Source organism: Aphelocoma coerulescens, chromosome 4 (assembly GCF_041296385.1).
Source record: "Aphelocoma coerulescens isolate FSJ_1873_10779 chromosome 4, UR_Acoe_1.0, whole genome shotgun sequence".
Taxonomy (NCBI): Eukaryota; Metazoa; Chordata; class Aves; order Passeriformes; family Corvidae; genus Aphelocoma; species Aphelocoma coerulescens.
The window spans coordinates 25,756,431-25,773,902 of NC_091017.1; the positions used below are offsets into that span (position 1 = coordinate 25,756,431).

A 17,472-nucleotide genomic window follows, 5' to 3' on the forward strand; every position below is an offset into this window, starting at 1 on the left:
CCACTGAATTCCCAGAATAGTAGAAACTTCCTGCACGATTCCTGCAGTAAAATGTGGTCCTCTATCTGATGATATTCCTAAAGGAACCCCAAACCTCGGAATAATTTCCTTGAGAAGGGTTTTCACTACCTCCTTGGCCTGGTTCGTTCTGCAAGGGAAAGCTTCGGGCCATCCTGAAAAGGTGCACACATAAACTAGTAAGTACTTGTATGCCTGAGATTTTGGTAACTCGGAAAAATCTATTTGCCAGTAATCCCCTGGTTGTGGCCCTACACGTATTTTCCCCATTTGGACCTGTCTTCTAACCAACGGGTTATTTTTAATGCAAATCGGGCAGGTGGCATTTATTCTTTTGGCCATTGTTATCATCGAATTAGAGAGTACTATTTTCTTTAGATGTTCTACCAATGCTTCTGCACCACAGTGGAGTTTGTTATGTTCAGTTTTCATGACTACTTTCATTAATTCCACTGGCAGTATAACTTGTCCGACCGGTGTTACATACCATCCTACAACATTCCTTCTTGCTCCAGTGAATTGTGCCAACCGTTCATCCTCCGGAGAGTAGCACGGTTTCTCTTCCAAATAAGGTGCAGCGGGATTTTCTCTTGTCGGTATCAGAGCCATTTGAGTCCAGACCAATCTGGCTGCCTTTTTCGCAGCTTCATCTGCCATCCGATTCCCCTGAAATTCCTTCCCGGAGTCTGCTTGATGACCTCGGACATGCATGATCGCTACTGCTTTAGGTAAGTGTACAGCTTCCAACAACTGAATTATTACTTCCTTATGTTTGATCTGTGAGCCTTGAGAGGTCAAAAGTCCTCTTTCTTTCCACAGAGCCCCATGGACGTGAACTACACCAAATGCATACTTTGAATCAGTCCAAATGTTCACTTTCCTGTCTCTACTAAGGACCAATGCCCTTACCAACGCCCATACTTCTGCTTTTTGCGCTGAAGTTTCCGGAGGCAGTGCTTTAGCTTCCACTATTTCCTGGAGTGTCACCACAGCATACCCTGCATACCTGGTTCCATGCTCCATAAAACTGGATCCGTCCGTAAACAGCTCCACATCGGGATCTGCCATCGGGACATCTTTCAGATCTTCACGGCTGGCATACACTTGTTCGATCACCTCCACGCAGTCATGCTCCAGTTCTCCTTCCTCTTGGGTGGACCTAAGGAATTCTGCTGGATTGAGATGGTTGGTTATTTTCAATTCAACATCATCTTGTTCCCGCAACTGAGCCTGGTACTGCATCATTCTGCTGGAGGAGAGCCAATGCCCCCCTTTTTGTTCCAAGACGTACATATATGGGAGGTACATATACCGTGATGTGTTTTCCCAGTGTCAGTTTCCGTGCCTCCTGAATTAGGATTACCGTAGCAGCCACTGCTCGCAAACACCCTGGCCACCCTCCGCTCACCATGTCCAGCTGTTTCGAGAAGTACCCCACGGGCCTCTTCCATGACCCCAATCGCTGTGTGAGTACTCCTAAAGCTAATCTCTGCCTTTCATGCACATACAATTGAAAGTCTTTTGTCAGGTCAGGCAGACCCAGAGCGGGGGCCTCTTTGAGTGCTTGCTTCAATTCCTGAAAGGCCTTGTGCTGTGTCTTACCCCACTTGAATTCGGGTTCCTTGATTGTTTCATATAGTGGTTTGGCCATAAGTCCGAAATTCGGAATCCACAGGCGACACCAGCCGACCATTCCTAGAAAAGATCTTAGTTCCTGATTATTTCGTGGTACAGGGATTGCACAGATGGCTTGAATGCGGTTCACCCCTATTCTCCTGACTCCTTGTGATATTTCACATCCCAGATAAATCACCTTCTGTTGCACCAGCTGCGCTTTTTCCTTGGATACTCGGTATCCTGCCTGACCCAACATGTTTAATAGTTCAATTGTTAACTTTGAGCACAGTCCCCGCTCCTCTGTTCCCAGGAGTATGTCATCCACATATTGTAAAACAACATAAGAAAAAGGAGAATCTTTTACCTTGGTAGTTTTCCATTCCTCTAACTCCTTTGCTAGCTGGTTTCCAAAAATGGTGGGTGAACACTTAAATCCTTGTGGCAACCTGGTCCATGTTAACTGTCGCTTGCGGCGAGTGTCTGGGCTTTCCCATTCAAAGGCGAAAATGTGTCGACTCTCGGGGGCCAGTGGGATGCAGAAGAAGGCGTCTTTTAGATCAATCACTGTGAACCACTGAAAATTCTCAGAAATCGATGTTAACAATGTATATGGATTGGCCACCACCGGGTGTATATCTTTGGCAATTGCATTTACTGCTCTCAGGTCCTGCACCAACCTGTATTTCCCATTTGGTTTCCTTACCGGAAAGATTGGAGTATTAAATTCCGATTCGCATTCTTGTAAAATCCCTAATGCTATAAATTGCGTGATCATTGGGGCAATTCCTTTCCTGGCTTCCAAACTGATAGGATACTGTCGAACTCTTACCGGGTGTGCCCCTTCCTTTAATTCAATTTTCACAGGAACGGCTACCCTGGATCTGCCCGGGGTCCCTGTTTCCCATACCCACGGGACTACTGCCTGCTCTATTTCCTGGGGTATCTCCTCTGTCTTTGTCTCTTTAATCACAAAAAGTTTTGCCGGATTCCCTCCGGGATTTCTAGTTTAGCACGCCCTTTCTCAAATATGATTTTTGCATCCAGTGCCGATAATAAATCTCGCCCCAACAAGCATTCCGGGCTGCTTGGCATATATAAAAACTGGTGATCCAATTCTTTGTTTCCAAATTTGATTTCCAGTGGCCGCAAGAATGACCTCTCCACCACCTCCCCCGACACCCCTACTACTTTCACAACTGAATCACTTAACGGTCCTATTTGTTCATTGATTGCAGAGAAAGTGGCTCCTGTATCTACCCTAAATTCCCTGGGCCCCCCGTCAACTTCCAGGACCACTTTTAGATCTTTATCTAGTCAGCTCTGATTTTGATAGCTCCCCATCATAAAGGCTTGAGCGACACCTTGTGGTCCTGGCGCGAAAGGGTTTAACCCATCATTCGCATTCATTCCCTGATTCATGGGATTCCCTCCTGGAAAGTTACTCATCGGTGTTACTCATCCCCAAATTGAGGGGGCACTCATTCTTCTAATGACCTTCGGCGAAGCATCGGGCGCACTGATTGGGCCCCAATTTACCTCTACCCCTACCCATCATCTGGTTCCCTACATTCTGATTCACAAAACCTCCGAAACCACTTCTTCCCCTGCCCCCGTTTCCTCTGGTTCCGTTTCTAACACCATCATTCCACATTTCCTCTGCCAGTCCTTTTTTCCTATTAGCTGATAAAACAAATCCAAATAGGGTATCTCATCCCACTTCTCATTTTCCCGTAAATACCGCATCATGGGGGTTATAATTTCAGAATTAATAGTGCCATTCCACGGCCACTGCATCCCCCCAGTTTCATATTCAGGCCATACCTTATTACAATAATCAATCAATTCTCTTTTCCGCAGTTCCCGTCCCAATTTACCCTCCTTCCAATGACTTAACAAACACCCGAGGGGAGAATCCTCCGGAATATCCTTATCTGAACTTGACAAAGCCCGAAACACCCGCAACGGCATCATTCCAGAGGTATGCAACCACACAATAACGCACACAACTAATAACACACAGACTAATACCAATACCAATTACCACAATATCCAATTCCCTCCTTGTCGCCGCGAGAAGCAAGGGCTGGCTCTGCAAAGCTTTCGCTCTGTCTGACGGCCAGCGCCTAGGCTTTATAATCCCAAACCAATGCCCCAACCCTGCGAGTAGAGACTCGTCTTACCGGGCAGGCTACCACCACCGGTTTAAAAGGAATAAAGCACCTTGTGGGCTTACCTCATGGTTGTCCGTCGGACGCGGGGTCGGGCACGGGCTGATGTCTCCCCAGAAATCACCTGGTGCCGGCACGGAGCAGATCACCCCGCGAACCGCCCCTACGACCCCCGGAGTCCCACCTGGGTCGCCAGAAAACTGTTGCCCACCGACCACAAACACAAACCAACAGAGAGTCAGTTTATGCGGTGCTTTATTCAGGGCCCGGGGACCTGGGGACTGGTGTCCCAAATCAGGCTTCCCAAAGACCTATCGTTTCACTCAGCTCTTTATACAGTTTCAAACATTGGCACACATACAAAACATTAACAATTGATAATCATACCTCAAGCCGTATATCTTCATGGTTGTCTAGTCTTAGATAATGCTCAATTGAACTCCCACCACTGAAATCCCCCTTGCATGCAACATATATCGACCCAGAACTATTTACTTTTAGACATGTTCTCCATGCCCAGCTAATTCACTACTCCTAACTTCCCCACCCAGCACATTCCATTCCTGTTTCCCAAGAGAACTATTTCTACACCTGAGGCCTTACAGCCTAGCAGAGCCTTAGCCTTACTACTTCTAAAATCCAATATCCTATCCTTTTTGTAACAAAAGCACTTATTCCCAATTGCCTCCAAAATAGAAACACATTTTCTAAAGCAAGTACTACTTCTCACCCCTCACTATGAACATGATGTTATTTGGACTTTCTTGAATTAATTTTTTTCAGGATCTGAGTTTCTGCAGAAGTCGTGGAGATCATCTTTAGTAGACCGATGAAGCTTTTCCCGGAAATCTCTTTGTACCACACCCTTCAGAGCTATACAATTTCTGGATCCCGCACAAGTTTAAGTGGAAGACACATGTCTAGGTGCTCAGCTCTGCCATGGTATTCACAGGACATCTGTGGAACTTCAAAAGCCAGGCAGCAGAAAGTATTTGAGAAATTAATTTTTTTAGGTGACAGCTACACAGTTTAGTTTTTACTATACAGTTTTTAGTCAGAGGTTTTAGTATGCCGAACTTTGAACTAACTCCCCTTAGGTGAGTAATATAGTTTGTTAGGGTTTTTTTTAGTCACCACTTAAATGAATTTAGGCTCTAGGTTTTGTGGTGAGATGAATTCCAGTATGACTTGTATTTGCCCCCGGGGTTTTTTCCCATTGCAGAGAGCTTCCCTTCTGCCTTTTTCCAGGATCTCTATCAAATAACAGGGTTCTGCTCAGCTGGGTCTCTCTGCTGGCTGCTGTATTTGGATTCAGGAAAATCCCACCCTCTCTGGCTGCTCTGTTGTATTGTTTGTAGTGATGAATGGCTTCAATTGCTCGGCTTAACAGATACATTTATTAATCTGTTTGTTATCTCTAAACAGCTTCACTCATTGTAGGAATGAGATAGAGTGTGAGATATGTGCTGAAGGGATTACCATAGACATGATGGCCTGCCGATGGGGTGATAGTTTATCTATAGGTTGCAGGTGATTCTCATCACTGCAATCCAGCTGGAAGAAGGAGGGACACTAAAGTGTCACAGTTCTGTTCCGCCCTTGCCCAAGACACACAGCCTTTGTAATTTCTCTTTTTGTAACTCCCAGTATTCCTCATTTAGGTATAAAGTGTCTGCCCCTCCCCTTTGTGACAGCAGCTAACAGAATATTTGACTACATTCTCACCTCCACTTCTACAAAAAAATGTAATTCCATATTTGATGTACTCCATGGCAGAGGACGAGAATACGACCACCTTGCAGACAAGTCAAAGGGCTTACTCCTGTCTCCTTCCCCAAAGTCGGGATGCCTCTTTAGTAAGATTTACACCTCTAGAACATACCTGGAAACACTTGTACATAGTACTATATATTTATATTTTGCACGTCTAGTGAATCTATCACTGCCAATCTAAAAGTATCTACAACTTGTTGTTCCAATAAACTGCCCTGTTTGTGAGTCTGTGTTCATGCAAGTTCTTCTGAACCCAACCAGACTTACAGTGTCTCATTGGGAAGCTTCACTATTTGTAAATCTCTGATTGTGAATGGGACTTAGGATGTAACCCACTTTATTGGTGCATCTGGGATCTTAATGAATGCAACTTAACTTACAGTGCTGAATTGGTTATAATAAAAAAATTAAACCTAGCTGCACCCAGCCTCTCTAAGGACTAGCTGGAAAGCAGGAAAGTTTATTTTCTGATAAATGTCTATACTCTTAACGCAACACAAATCTCTGTAATAGTTCTGCAGTTAACACTTGCATACTGATTTCAGAAAGACTTGAACTACCCCTACATCTACACTGTTTTTCATGGTACACCCTTGTATTTGCTATTAATAGTGTCAAAATGACTAGCCTGAATAGATTTTTATCTTGGTCTTGTTTAGCCAGTTCTGAAAGGAAACTACAGCTAGTTAGGCAAGGTGAAGTCTGTCAGAGATGGTGACAGCCAGAACTCCTTAACCCCATCTTTCCCGTTGTCTTACACCAAAACTTATCCCTCAACACTCTCTTGTTGCTGTTTGCTTTGGTCCTCCCCCTTACCCATATCTGAGCTCTGTTCAACATAGTAACTGAAGTTATATTTACATGGAATTTTGTGTTGGCTACAAAGTCATTTGCAAGTGCCTACTCCAATTATGTTCAAGTTGGGGAGCTCTCAGGTGAATCTAATTTGCCTTGTGATACCTATGTCCCGAGGACATTGTAATCAAATAGGCTTTTACCGGCTGTAGAAAATTTGTTACACCAATTTCTTTTCCTAAGAAAGCAACCTGGAAAAAGTGAAAAAGAAATGGGAAGAAAATTGCATTTTCCTGAAGGTGGCTTGTTCCAGGTTTTCAAACAAAATGAAAAATCTCTACACAACTTGTTTTGTAAAAATGAAAGGAAAAAAGAAATGCCATCTGCTCTTTGGAAGTCCAGAGAGAAAATTCACTGGGGGGCTTGCCCTTTCCTTGCCAAAGTCATTGCAAGTAGAAGGGATCTTAGAAGGATTCTTAGGTGGTAGGAGGCAGCTACTACAGCTATCATTTATTCCTCATGGTGTAAATTGGGTTTTGTAGAGAAGTAACTGAAGCTCACAACTGGAATGAGATCCTGTACCACACCTGGCTTGTGACACAGACAACTGGAATGAGATCCTGTACCACACCTGGCTTGTGACACAGACAGCCTAGCCCTCACTGAATTATACATAATTAATAATATGTTCTCATTTTTCGTCATCTGCAACAAAGAACTGCAAGCCCCAGGGCCTGTTTTATACTGAGAAATCACGAGTTCTCAGAGCGAGTTGAGGTGTCAGTACAAATATAACTGTTATCAACGCACCTTCACAAACAACAATAAGATTAACAGAGTTCACTTCTGCCAAAATTTGGGATTATAGCTAAGGGCATCTCATTCCCAAGAAGAGTAACTCCCAGAGAGGTTGGTTTTGTTTTTTAAAATTTAAGTTTTAATAATTGTACCTAAAAAAGAAAAAAAAGGGTAAGTAGGTAAGTAGACTCCTCACCTTCTTTCATCCCTTCTTTATTGTTTGCTGCAGTGAAGGGCCTTGTTTTGGACATTTGCAACTTTCCTTAGTGCAGAGGTTTGCACTTGGAAGTGTTTGATCTTGCAGTATGACTATTACTGCTCAATTAAATTTGATATACTGTGAAAACGAGTCACACTTTGATCAGGGCTATAGAGATGAATCTCTTCAGCTGTAATGGGGCTGTTGACTGACCAGATGAAATTGTCCCAATGGTGGCAGCATAACATAAGAAATAAAATACGAAAATATGAAGGGTTTCCTCTTCATAAGGTTTTTTAGGCTGAGTCATCATCACCAAAGAGGTATCAGTGTTCTCTGGGGGTGGGATTGCCGTTAAAACCAAAGCACAGCACTCATATTGCTGCAAATTTGGAAAGAAAAACATTTTGTTTTTCGCAGTCAGGAGACCAGGCAAGGTCAGCATTTCACACGAGATGGACCTTGCCTGGCAGCCATCTGGTTAAGATCCTCTGCTAGGACTTTGGAGCAGGAAAGATAACATGCATTAGGGATCTTGTGGTAAAAAGAATTTTTTTTCTTAGATGTGAAAGCAAAACAAAATCTAGCATGTAAAATTCACTAGGTGAGGCTGCTGCAGATGAATAGGGGCATAATTATGCAGCTATAAAATGACTGACTTGAACAAGTAAGCTCTTTTCTGGCTTAAAAAACCCCTCCCATCCCATCAAATTTTGTGGGGATTTTGTATGTCCTGGTAACTTTCTGATTATACATCATTGCATCTCTTCTAATTTTCTCACCTGGGCCTGGGCCTGCATGGTCCTGCATTTGTCCCAAATCCGTGCATGTAAAAAGCAGAAAAAATGCAAACAAGTTTGTCAAATACAACAATTTACTGGTGAGGCCTTGCAGCACTTGGGAGCAGTCTGAAAGAAGAGAAATATTCAGCACGGGGAGAGTTAAACATCGGTGGTTTGAAAGGCTTTCGTCAGGAGCATCTTCTTTTCTGTGACTTCAGGGGGGTGTGTATCCAATCCCTCTTATCTTAGTGAAGCAGCTGGGCTACTGCTACTGTAAATCAGGAGCAAAACCAAGGGATGGTGACGGGTAAGAGTTACGGCAGGGTGGTGGTGGTGCCTGGTGAGAGAGAGCAGAGCAGCTTAAAACGAGGTGCTCGGACTTCCTGTGGGAGGGAGAGATGGGGGATACGAAGCCTGCAGTGCGGTGGCGACAGCAGGGAAGGGGCAGAGCTGATACCTGTGGGGCAAATCCTTCTCTGGGGGGTGGGAACCCCCACCCTCCGAGCCTGGCATGGAGCAGCTGGGAGGTAAGTGTGGGGATGGGCTCAGGGTGGGAGTGCTGGCAGTGGGTGTTATGTCACACCCTGCCTCTGAAAGCCACTGGTGCCAGAGTCAAAGCCACAGGAGCTGTTTGCGCACCACAGCCTCGCAGAATTGCAAGGCTGGTGATGCCTTTCTCAGTTTGAGGAGCAGAGGCTTTTGCTAGCACACAGTAATATGGCATCTTCAAGGGCAGTGATTATGGGTGGGATTTTTAGGCATTCCTCTTGGTCATAATTTTGATCCTGTTCACCTGGCTTTGGCACGTGGGTGATGGTACAGTCAAAGTGCTGGAGCTGCTGCATAGGAACCGGGTTGCATAAATACACATGCACGGCCTGATTTATCTCCCTCACTGCCTGATTCCCCAGCAGAGCCCCAACAATACCACTGGGCTTCCCTGTGCTTTAGAGCAGCCCTAAGGATGCAGGGTTCAAACATGCAAAGTAGTCTCTGATGAGTCACCACAGAAGAAAAGGGTTTGATGAGCAACTGAGAGTTGTCACCCAAGACTACAAAGGTTGTTTCAGGGCAGTGATCTGCTTCACATCTCTGCACTGGGCAATGCAACAGGTTGCCCATGTTCCTTCCTGCATTTGAGGTAGAGTAATACTTGTTGCCCAGCTGGGGTCCCTGAGGAACTCTTGGATCAGGGACTGTTGGTGCCTTTAGTCCCTGGTGCTGGCTGTGAGGGCAAAGTGCTGCAGACAATCAACCTGGAGGAAGCCCAGGGGACTTGCAGCTCCTTCTTACATCCCTTCTGCAGGGAGACCTTACTTCAAAGTGCCCCCTCCACCAGCAGCTGTGTTTCCTTCCTCTCTTGGTCTTGGAGACACTTAAAATAGCACAACGTTTACCTGAACTCAGATGTAACCACAGTGGAGGACAAAGGAGTATTTTTGCTAATGTCTCTGCTTGTGTGGGACTAGCTGTGTGCTTGCAGATGCCTTTTCAGATTTGGTGGGCAGCCAAGCAACAGCTGTTTGTGGTACCATCTTCCTGAGCTGGGATCAGTGCAGTCCAGTACTTTGTGCACCTGCCTTTTGTCATGCATAGGTCTCAGTTTTTCTTGCTGTTTAGGAAAAGAAAATAGAAAAAAAACCCCAAACACAAACAAACAAGCAAATCAGATTAGGGATGCTCAGTGGGGGATTTCTAAAGGAACTCCCTTGTAAAATGTGAACTTGCCCTACATGTCAGTGCCTACACAACTGCAAAAAGCTGAAAGCCTACCCTCTGCTCCGTTTTGTTGGGACAAAAAGTGAACATCCAGAGGTTCCTGGGCCACCTGCCTCAGAGGAGCCAGACACAGCATCTCTGCAGCAGTGAGGGTAGAGGCTGCCATCAGGGCATGGCTGATCATGATGGACATCGTTGTGGAAAGGTGGTGTCCCACAGAGAGCATATATGTCAGGCTGTCCCCCCATGGCAGTGGAGCATGGTCACAGAGGTTTCCCCTGTGACCTGCAGCACCTGTCCCACCATATCCTTTCCCCTTTCACTGACTTGGTCATTTGTTCGCTGTTACATGTATTGGCTGTACCAGACTTGCAATAGAAACAGCTCCTCCAAAATGCCACATTTCCTACTCCTTTCCTGAGGCTTCAGACAACCTATCATGGAGCACAAGGGAGACACCGCAGCTGTGGGCATCTTGCAGGTCACAGATCTGCACCTATAAAAGCATGGCCACTGCCTCTTGCAATATGGTGCACCCTATTTCCTGCAGCTGCATGAAACATTCCCTGTCATGTTCCAGCCCCAGCCACTGCAACAGTGACAAAATATCACAGTAACAGCCCACGGCCACTGTGTGAAACCAGACCCTTACTCATCAGCTTTTGCGCTGCTTCAGAAACACTGTCCTACCCTTCACCACAGGTCTGTACTCAGCTTTGCCTGAGCTGGACCTTTAACATCAGCCATGTTTCCAGCAAGAAGCACTTCTTACCAGGAGTATAATTTCCTCCTTTTAAATATGATCAAAAGCATTCAGCAATAACCAGTTTGATCTAGGACTTGCATTTCCTCTTGGACTTGCTATTGGCTTACAGGGATTTACATTCCCATCAGCACTTTCAGAACAGCACCACACAGGCTGAATGGGGGTGTGTGTGTCCAAGTTTCCTACATCCCTAAGATTATCAGTCAGAAAATCAAATGTTGGAGCATTTGTATGTCATTATTGCTTACCTATTTTTTCTCCTTAGCCTAATTAGCTAACTAGGCTAATTTAATCCCCAGCATTCACTAATCCCAATTAAGGATGGGCCCAAACCAGGACCTGGGTCCCAATTAGGAGATAACAAGCTCTTGGCAATCTGCTGCCTCCAGAAATCCCTGTAGCTGATCGTGGTGTGTGGGAGCGCAGGAGCCCCCATGAAACAGCAAGGAATTGTAAACCCACATCACCTCTGTGCTCAAGCTATATAGACAACTGAGCAGCAGATCAGGATCTAAATGTGTCATTTACTTTGCAATGGTCTGTGTATATCTCGAGCACTATACCCTCTCCCCCTACCCCCAAAAAAGTGAGGGGGAGTTGGTTTTTGCACCTGTCTGTATCAGTTGCATCAAACCATCCATAGTGGCCAGAAGAGCCCCTGACTATTAAAGCTCTTATATCTCGTCATCCTTTGCAGCTGCTTCTTGTCCCCTTGGCTCATTCTGAACACGACATGGTGACAAACCCACACACATGCTGTAGCCACCATGCACAAGTAGCTGTAGCAAGAAATTATGCCCAGATGAAAAAGTGACCTTGTTCTGCAACAGCTGTGGTCAATTGGACAGGCCCTGGAGCTTACTTCTGACTTGGCTGTTGAAAAGGGCTACTTGTGTCTGCTCTCCTTCTGCATGCACAAGGGAGGGACTGTGGCATGCAGAGCACCTGCAGGCACTTCAGCATGTCCCCATAAACATCAGGTCCAAGAGTCCATCACTATTTCACCAAAGCTACAGATCTGAAGGATGAGGTATGAGTGGTCTCCTCCAGATCCCACACCACTGACATGGTTTCTTTCAGCACAGAGTTGCAGAGAGAGACTAATCAGCACTTGCCTCCTTGATGTTTTCAAAGAACCATGTCTTCCACTTGGGACTGTACCTGGTCTCCATTTTCCCCTGTACTAGGGAAGGGTTTCACCTTCTACAGGGCTGGCAACCACTGGCAAGACACGCTGCATTCCCCTGCAGGGAGACAAAGGGCTTCTGGTAACCTCTGCGGGCAGGAGGCTCCACATGGGTCTCCTACAGCCTTTTCCTAAGTATGTTCTTCTTCCCCCAGCCAGGGATATCTGACTCTGCCAAGATGCGGATGCATAAGTTGCCAGCTCCTCTCACTGGAATCTAATAGCTAGCTCACTGACCAAAGAAAATCCAACTTGGCACCAAAAAAAGCAAACAGTCTAATTCTGGTCTCTCATATTTTTTTCCCTGCTGGTGCAGTTCATCAGACTTTTCACTGATTTATACCTTGGATGCAAGAAGAGTTTCAGACTCAAGGTTATTCTCCTGTCAGGTATAGGCATGTCCTCACTTTAACACAGAATGAAAGGATTTAGGAGCTGCAGATGTTCACAAAGGGAGAGAGAGAGACATGGAGCTCCTGGAGCAGGTCTGGCGCAGGGCAATGAAGATGATTAAGGGATGAGGACAGGCTGAGGAAGCTGGGCCTGTTCAGCCTCAAGAAGAGACAACTGAGAGGGGAAGTCATCAACATTTATAAGTATCTGAAGGAAGGATGTCAAGAGGATGGAGCCAGGCTCTTCTCAGTGGTGCCAAGCAGTAGGACCAGGGGCAATGGGCAGAAACTGATGCACAGGAACTTCCACCTGAACATGAGGAAGAACTTGACTGTGCAGGTGACTGAGCACTGGAACAGGTTGCCCAGAGAGGCTGTGGAATCTCCCTCACTGGAGATATCCAAGAACTGTCTGAATGCAATCCTGTGCAATGTGCTCTAGGATGACCCTGCTTGACCAGGGAGGTTGGACCAGATGACACCCTGTTGTCCCTTCCAGCCTGACCCATTTTGTGATTCTGTGAATGTTCACATCTGAATGACAATTATGTGGGCAGTGATGGGCCACAAGTCCCCAGGTGCCTGGAGAATGAGGCTCCTTCTGGTATGTGTCTTTGATGAATTGTTTTTAAAAGCCTGGTGGCACCTTAGGGGTTTTTTCCCCATTTTCTTCAAGAGGACCACTAGAAAATTAAATGATTGTAGTTTCCTTTGCTGTAGCAGAGCTTAAAGGGGAAATTAACTCGGGAGTTCATACACTGCTCACTGAATTCAGCAGAGCCTTCTCTGCCAGCTTCAGTGGAAGTTCTGGAACCGGCTCTTTATCAAAGGTGACTTTGATTTTCTGTGGTTGTGTGGGCCTTTCCTCCCATTTCTCTGTGGGGAATAGCTTTGGGAGGCTTCAGAACTCAGATAAAGTATTTGCTGTAGCTAGCCCTCAGCTTATTTTCTTCCTTGCATTGTGACTGTTCCTCTCTTTTACAGTTGGCAGCTGTAATCACTGCTGGCCTCCTCCTGCTCTACATCCCGTTGTGCTATGAGGATTTCCATTTCCATGTGGCTCATGTGTATGCTCGTCTGGGGTACCCCAATGCCCAGCACATCCTGGGACAGAGGTATTTGCAAGGTGATGTTTCTCCAACCCGCGGCTAACTTGCTGCCAGAGTGTGAGTGCTTATAAGCCAGAACCACAAATGTGGCTTTGTGGTACCAACACACTGCTGGATTTGGACACTGTATGTTATAACCTGTCTGTGACTTTGTTGCCTTGTCTCACACCCAGGAGCTGGAGTGGAAAAAAATGAGGACATGGCCATGCACTGGTTCAGGTGAGGCACAAAAATCCCCCAAGAAATTCCTGCCATGGGAAATTGGCTTCTTCTGGGGAAAGGCTACTGTGGTATGGGAGGAGGAAAAAGCTGGCAGTGCTTTGGGGGGAAAGCTGCACTGAGCTGTCCTGTGCTGGTGGGAAGGAGGCTCACAGGTGGCAGCAGGGACAGTAGGAGCTCCTGACTTCTCACTGTGGGTTGTATTATACGCTTTGCTCCACTTTCCCCACCTGCTAGTATTATTTTTTTTAATCAGTGGGAAAAAAGGAAGTGTCTTGGCAGCGAGTGCAGAGGGATCCTGGTGCTGCTGTGTGGCTTTATGGGAAGGTTTGCACTGCAGGTGGGCAGCAGAAAAAATGCACAGGTGCAGGATGGGAGTGAGCCAGGAGCTGCTGAGGCAACAGGAAATCAAGTTACAGCAGTGTATTATTTTCCTGCTCTCAGCACACCCTCCCAAGAGGCTTCTGCCACGTAAGTGATGCAGCCATGCCTGTGTGTGCATTTGCTGTGGTACCCATAGTAGTTACACTCGCGGTGGAAGCCTGGGCTGCATCTCCCAGAATACTCCCATTCTTGGTGAGAAATGGGAAGGATTAAGGAGAGGGAGATTTACTATGCTACCCAAAAAGCAAGGGGAGAGAAGTAGGCACATTGGATGTTATCTCTGCCTGCTCAAGGCAGAGAACAGCATCAAGCTGCAGGACTGTTAGGGTGGAAATAACTATGCCTGTGGCAGCAGGAGGTGTAAATCAAGAAGGCATCATTAAAGACATCCATACCTAGAGAAACGCTGAAGCCTTCATGCGTTTCTGAATAAGGATGTTTCCCAAATCAGGGCCTGAAATTTCAAAGGAGTCATATTTCAAAAAGTGAATGATACATAACTTTTTCCTTATTTGCTCTGTCATGGTTTAATTTCAACTAGCAACTAAGTACCATGCAGCTGCTCACTGGTTTCTCCCCTTCTCTCCCAGTCCTGTGGGATGGGGAGGAGAATTGGAATAAGGTAAAACCCATGGGTTGAAATAAGAGCAGTGTGATAATTGAAATAAAGTAAAATTTAACAATAACAATACTAATAAAAGAGAGGAATAAACTCCAAGAAACAGAGGTGATACCCAGTACAATTGCTCATCATGCTCTGACCAATGCCCAGCCCATCCCCGACAAGCAGTCAGCAGCTCCTGACCAACCTCCCCAGTGTATACACTGCCCATGATGCTCCATGGCATGGAATATCCCTTTGGCAAGTTCGGGTCTGCTGTCCTGGCTGTGCTCCCTCCCAGCTTCTTGTGCACCTGCTCGCTGCCAGAGCGTGGGAAACTGAAAAATCCTGGATTTAGGGTAAGCACTGCTCAGCAGCAACCAAAGTATCAGTGTGTTACCAACATTATTCTCATACTGAATCCAAAGCACAGCACTGTACCAGCTGCTAGGAAGAAAAGTAACTCTCTCAGCCAAAAGCAATTCCTACCTTGCTTGAAAACATTCAAACTCAGGTTTTTTTCTTCTGTATTTCTCTTACCATTTTCTGTGCTTGTCTCTTCCTGGCTGTAGGCAAGCTGCGGGGCAGGGCCATCCCCACTCCTCCTTCAACCTGGCAGTGGGGACACTCAGAAACATGACCATGGCACTTGAAGAAGGGTAACCTGAGATAATCGTCTTCCTTCCTATTACATCTCAATTCCCAGCTCCTCTTGGGGAGGGAGGGAAACCTGGTGCTCTAGGTACTCCATGCATGAAGCTACTCCAGCATTTCTAATGCCCTCTTTTTGTATTGTCAGTAATGCAGCCCTACCTGCAGCAGGGAAATGGAAAACCACAGTTAGTCCAAAGACATTTTTAAAATTAGGTGTCTCAGTACCTAAAATGCCTGTGGTCTGATTGCACATGTTTTTCCATGATGATTTCCCAGTGAGGGCAAGGGACAAGATCTGTACTGGTGTAGAAAGAGCTGTTGAAGTGACATGTGAATTTTCTGCTATAAAGACCTGCCTTTCTCTTTTAAAGGAGTTCCCTTTTCACCCTCCTTCCATTCAGTGGGGTCAATGAGAGGTTTCCTGCTGACTGCCTGGGGGTGGGTTGAAACTGCCTGGGATGAGTTTCTCTCCATGATGTGCAAGTGCACACACCACACACCAGTGCTCCCAGCAAGGCCTGCAGACAAAGAAGACTTGCCTTGTGCTTTGTACAGTCACTGTGGAGGCTTGTTCTGGGGCTAAGTGAAGCTGGAACAACTGATCCCATCACAGTGAAACCCAGCCCTTTTGTGATTTTGTGTATTGTTTCATTTTGAGTCTTTTCATTTGCTCCAAGACTGAAAATTAAAAATGAGGTTGAAAAGAGCAGTTGTAAGCTAAACAAAGCTAAGAAAGCATTGTTTGGGTAAACCTTGTGATTTGAAGCCAGTGAATTCTGTTTCAGTCTCCACTGCATATTTCATGATCAGACTCACATATTGGTGGTATTTCAAGAACTCCAAAGCTATTTGTCCTTCAACTAAGAAGAGAAAATCACCAAACCTAGAACATACGAGCTCAGACCACAGGAAAAAGCAGAAGGAAAATCAGATCATTTTCTGAATAAGGGAAAGTTAACTTTACAGATGTTTTCAGATTGAGTAGCTCTGTTCCTCTTAAAAAAGCCAGGGTAATTAAAATTTAGCTAGGACTGAATTTAGGACTTCCTCCTAGATTTTCTTGATGAAGGTTTCATGTCCTTCAGGAAAGTGGAGAAACTGCTCAGTGTGGCAGCAGCCCATGGGCTCCAAGAAGCTCAGCAACTTTTGGAAAACATCCTCAAGAGAAGAAACCTTCCCTGAATGACTGCTGCAACACCGATGCTCGTCCAACCTTGCCTTCTTCTGCACTCAGCAACCCCACTTTCTCCTTGCTGATGTCTAGTCTTTAGGTTGAATCATTCATTGGACATTACATTTGCTTTGTGCTGCCTCTCCATGGTCAGATCTATGGCAGTCATGTGCTGCTGCTCCTTCTCCGTTTGCTTCCTGCCTTTCCACTTCTGAAGACCGCTGGAAAGGGGAGATGGAGAAGATCAATAGCCTTCAAGGTTACACTGATGATGGGCATATGAACATTTTTGAAAAAATTCCCATCACTGTTGCACCAGCTCATCTGCTAATGCTAAGTTAGATCCAAATATTGGTCTGGGCCTGGTGCAGTGTAGTTGCATGTTTGTGCCACCTTTCATGCTCTGCTTAGGCACTACAATAACTGATCACGACTAAGGCTTTATCACTGTAAATCAGCATGACATGCATGCGTGATCCATTTGTGCTGGAAATGACAGTGATTTAATAGGAAATATAAAGGATGCTCTCACTTAACAGCTATTGTTCCTTATCAACATTACCACTGTCATTCCAGTTCTGGGGAAAAGTGATTCAATTTAATGGAAGCTGCCTTCTTTTTCAGGGTGGTCTCAGTTTAAAACCACAGTGAGCAATTGCATTTCATGGGAAGTGCACTCACAAAACAAAGACCGGCAGAGTTTTGCTAGCAATAAAATAGTTTCCCAGGGCTTTTGTTGGTGTTCAATGTTTCCCTTCTTCCTACCATGATTATTCAGCTCACTTGTTGCATGATACAATATCCTGCACTCCCCCTGGATGCCTGAGGCCACACTGGTGAGCCCAAAAGCAAGGGGCTGCCACTGAGCAAGCCCAGGGTGGGGTCCAGACTTCAGTTTCTGAGAATTGCTACTGTGCCATGTCTTGTAGGCAAAGGGATGAAGGATTTTATCCATGCTCCCATTTTCCTGTCCCCTCTTGGGTGCCAGGCCCAGTATCTTTCTAGGGTGATCCTGGCAACAACTGAGGGGCATCCCACAGGCACAGCATGCCAGCACCCTGCACAGTGGAGCCTGGTGGAGGCTGTGTGGTGGCCACACATTAAGGGATGGCCGGGCTTTG

General features: G+C 45.8%; 1 protein-coding gene and 2 long non-coding RNA genes across 7 annotated transcripts; 2 read left to right on the forward strand and 1 right to left on the reverse strand.

The window, feature by feature from the left end:
- The first annotated feature begins 163 nt into the window (after positions 1–163).
- LOC138109549 (uncharacterized) lies at positions 164–5,801 on the forward strand. Its single transcript, XR_011150557.1, has 4 exons — positions 164–746; positions 838–1,484; positions 3,493–3,613; positions 4,587–5,801. It is a non-coding gene; the product is annotated as an uncharacterized lncRNA (long non-coding RNA).
- Positions 5,802–7,879: 2,078 nt separating this feature from the next.
- LOC138108984 (uncharacterized) lies at positions 7,880–10,942 on the reverse strand. Its single transcript, XR_011150179.1, has 3 exons — positions 10,642–10,942; positions 9,548–9,762; positions 7,880–8,487 (listed from the first exon to the last, which is right to left on the reverse strand). It is a non-coding gene; the product is annotated as an uncharacterized lncRNA (long non-coding RNA).
- A 151-nt stretch (positions 10,943–11,093) lies between these two features.
- On the forward strand, positions 11,094–17,261 carry LOC138109550 (sel1-repeat-containing protein YbeT-like). Of its 5 annotated transcripts, XM_069013163.1 has the most exons (6): positions 11,103–11,665; positions 12,138–12,210; positions 13,198–13,339; positions 13,496–13,541; positions 15,099–15,185; positions 16,266–17,261. In XM_069013163.1, exons 1-6 carry the CDS (start codon positions 11,661–11,663, stop codon positions 16,360–16,362), a joined length of 450 nt encoding a protein of 149 aa, XP_068869264.1. In that variant the 5' UTR covers positions 11,103–11,660; the 3' UTR covers positions 16,363–17,261. The 5 variants fall into 5 exon arrangements, 2 of the variants coding, with proteins under 2 accessions (XP_068869264.1, XP_068869265.1); XM_069013164.1 differs by lacking the exons at positions 11,103–11,665; positions 12,138–12,210 and adding an exon at positions 12,217–12,817; XR_011150559.1 differs by lacking the exons at positions 12,138–12,210; positions 16,266–17,261 and having other exon boundaries at positions 11,094–11,665; positions 13,198–13,379.
- Positions 17,262–17,472: the final 211 nt, after the last annotated feature.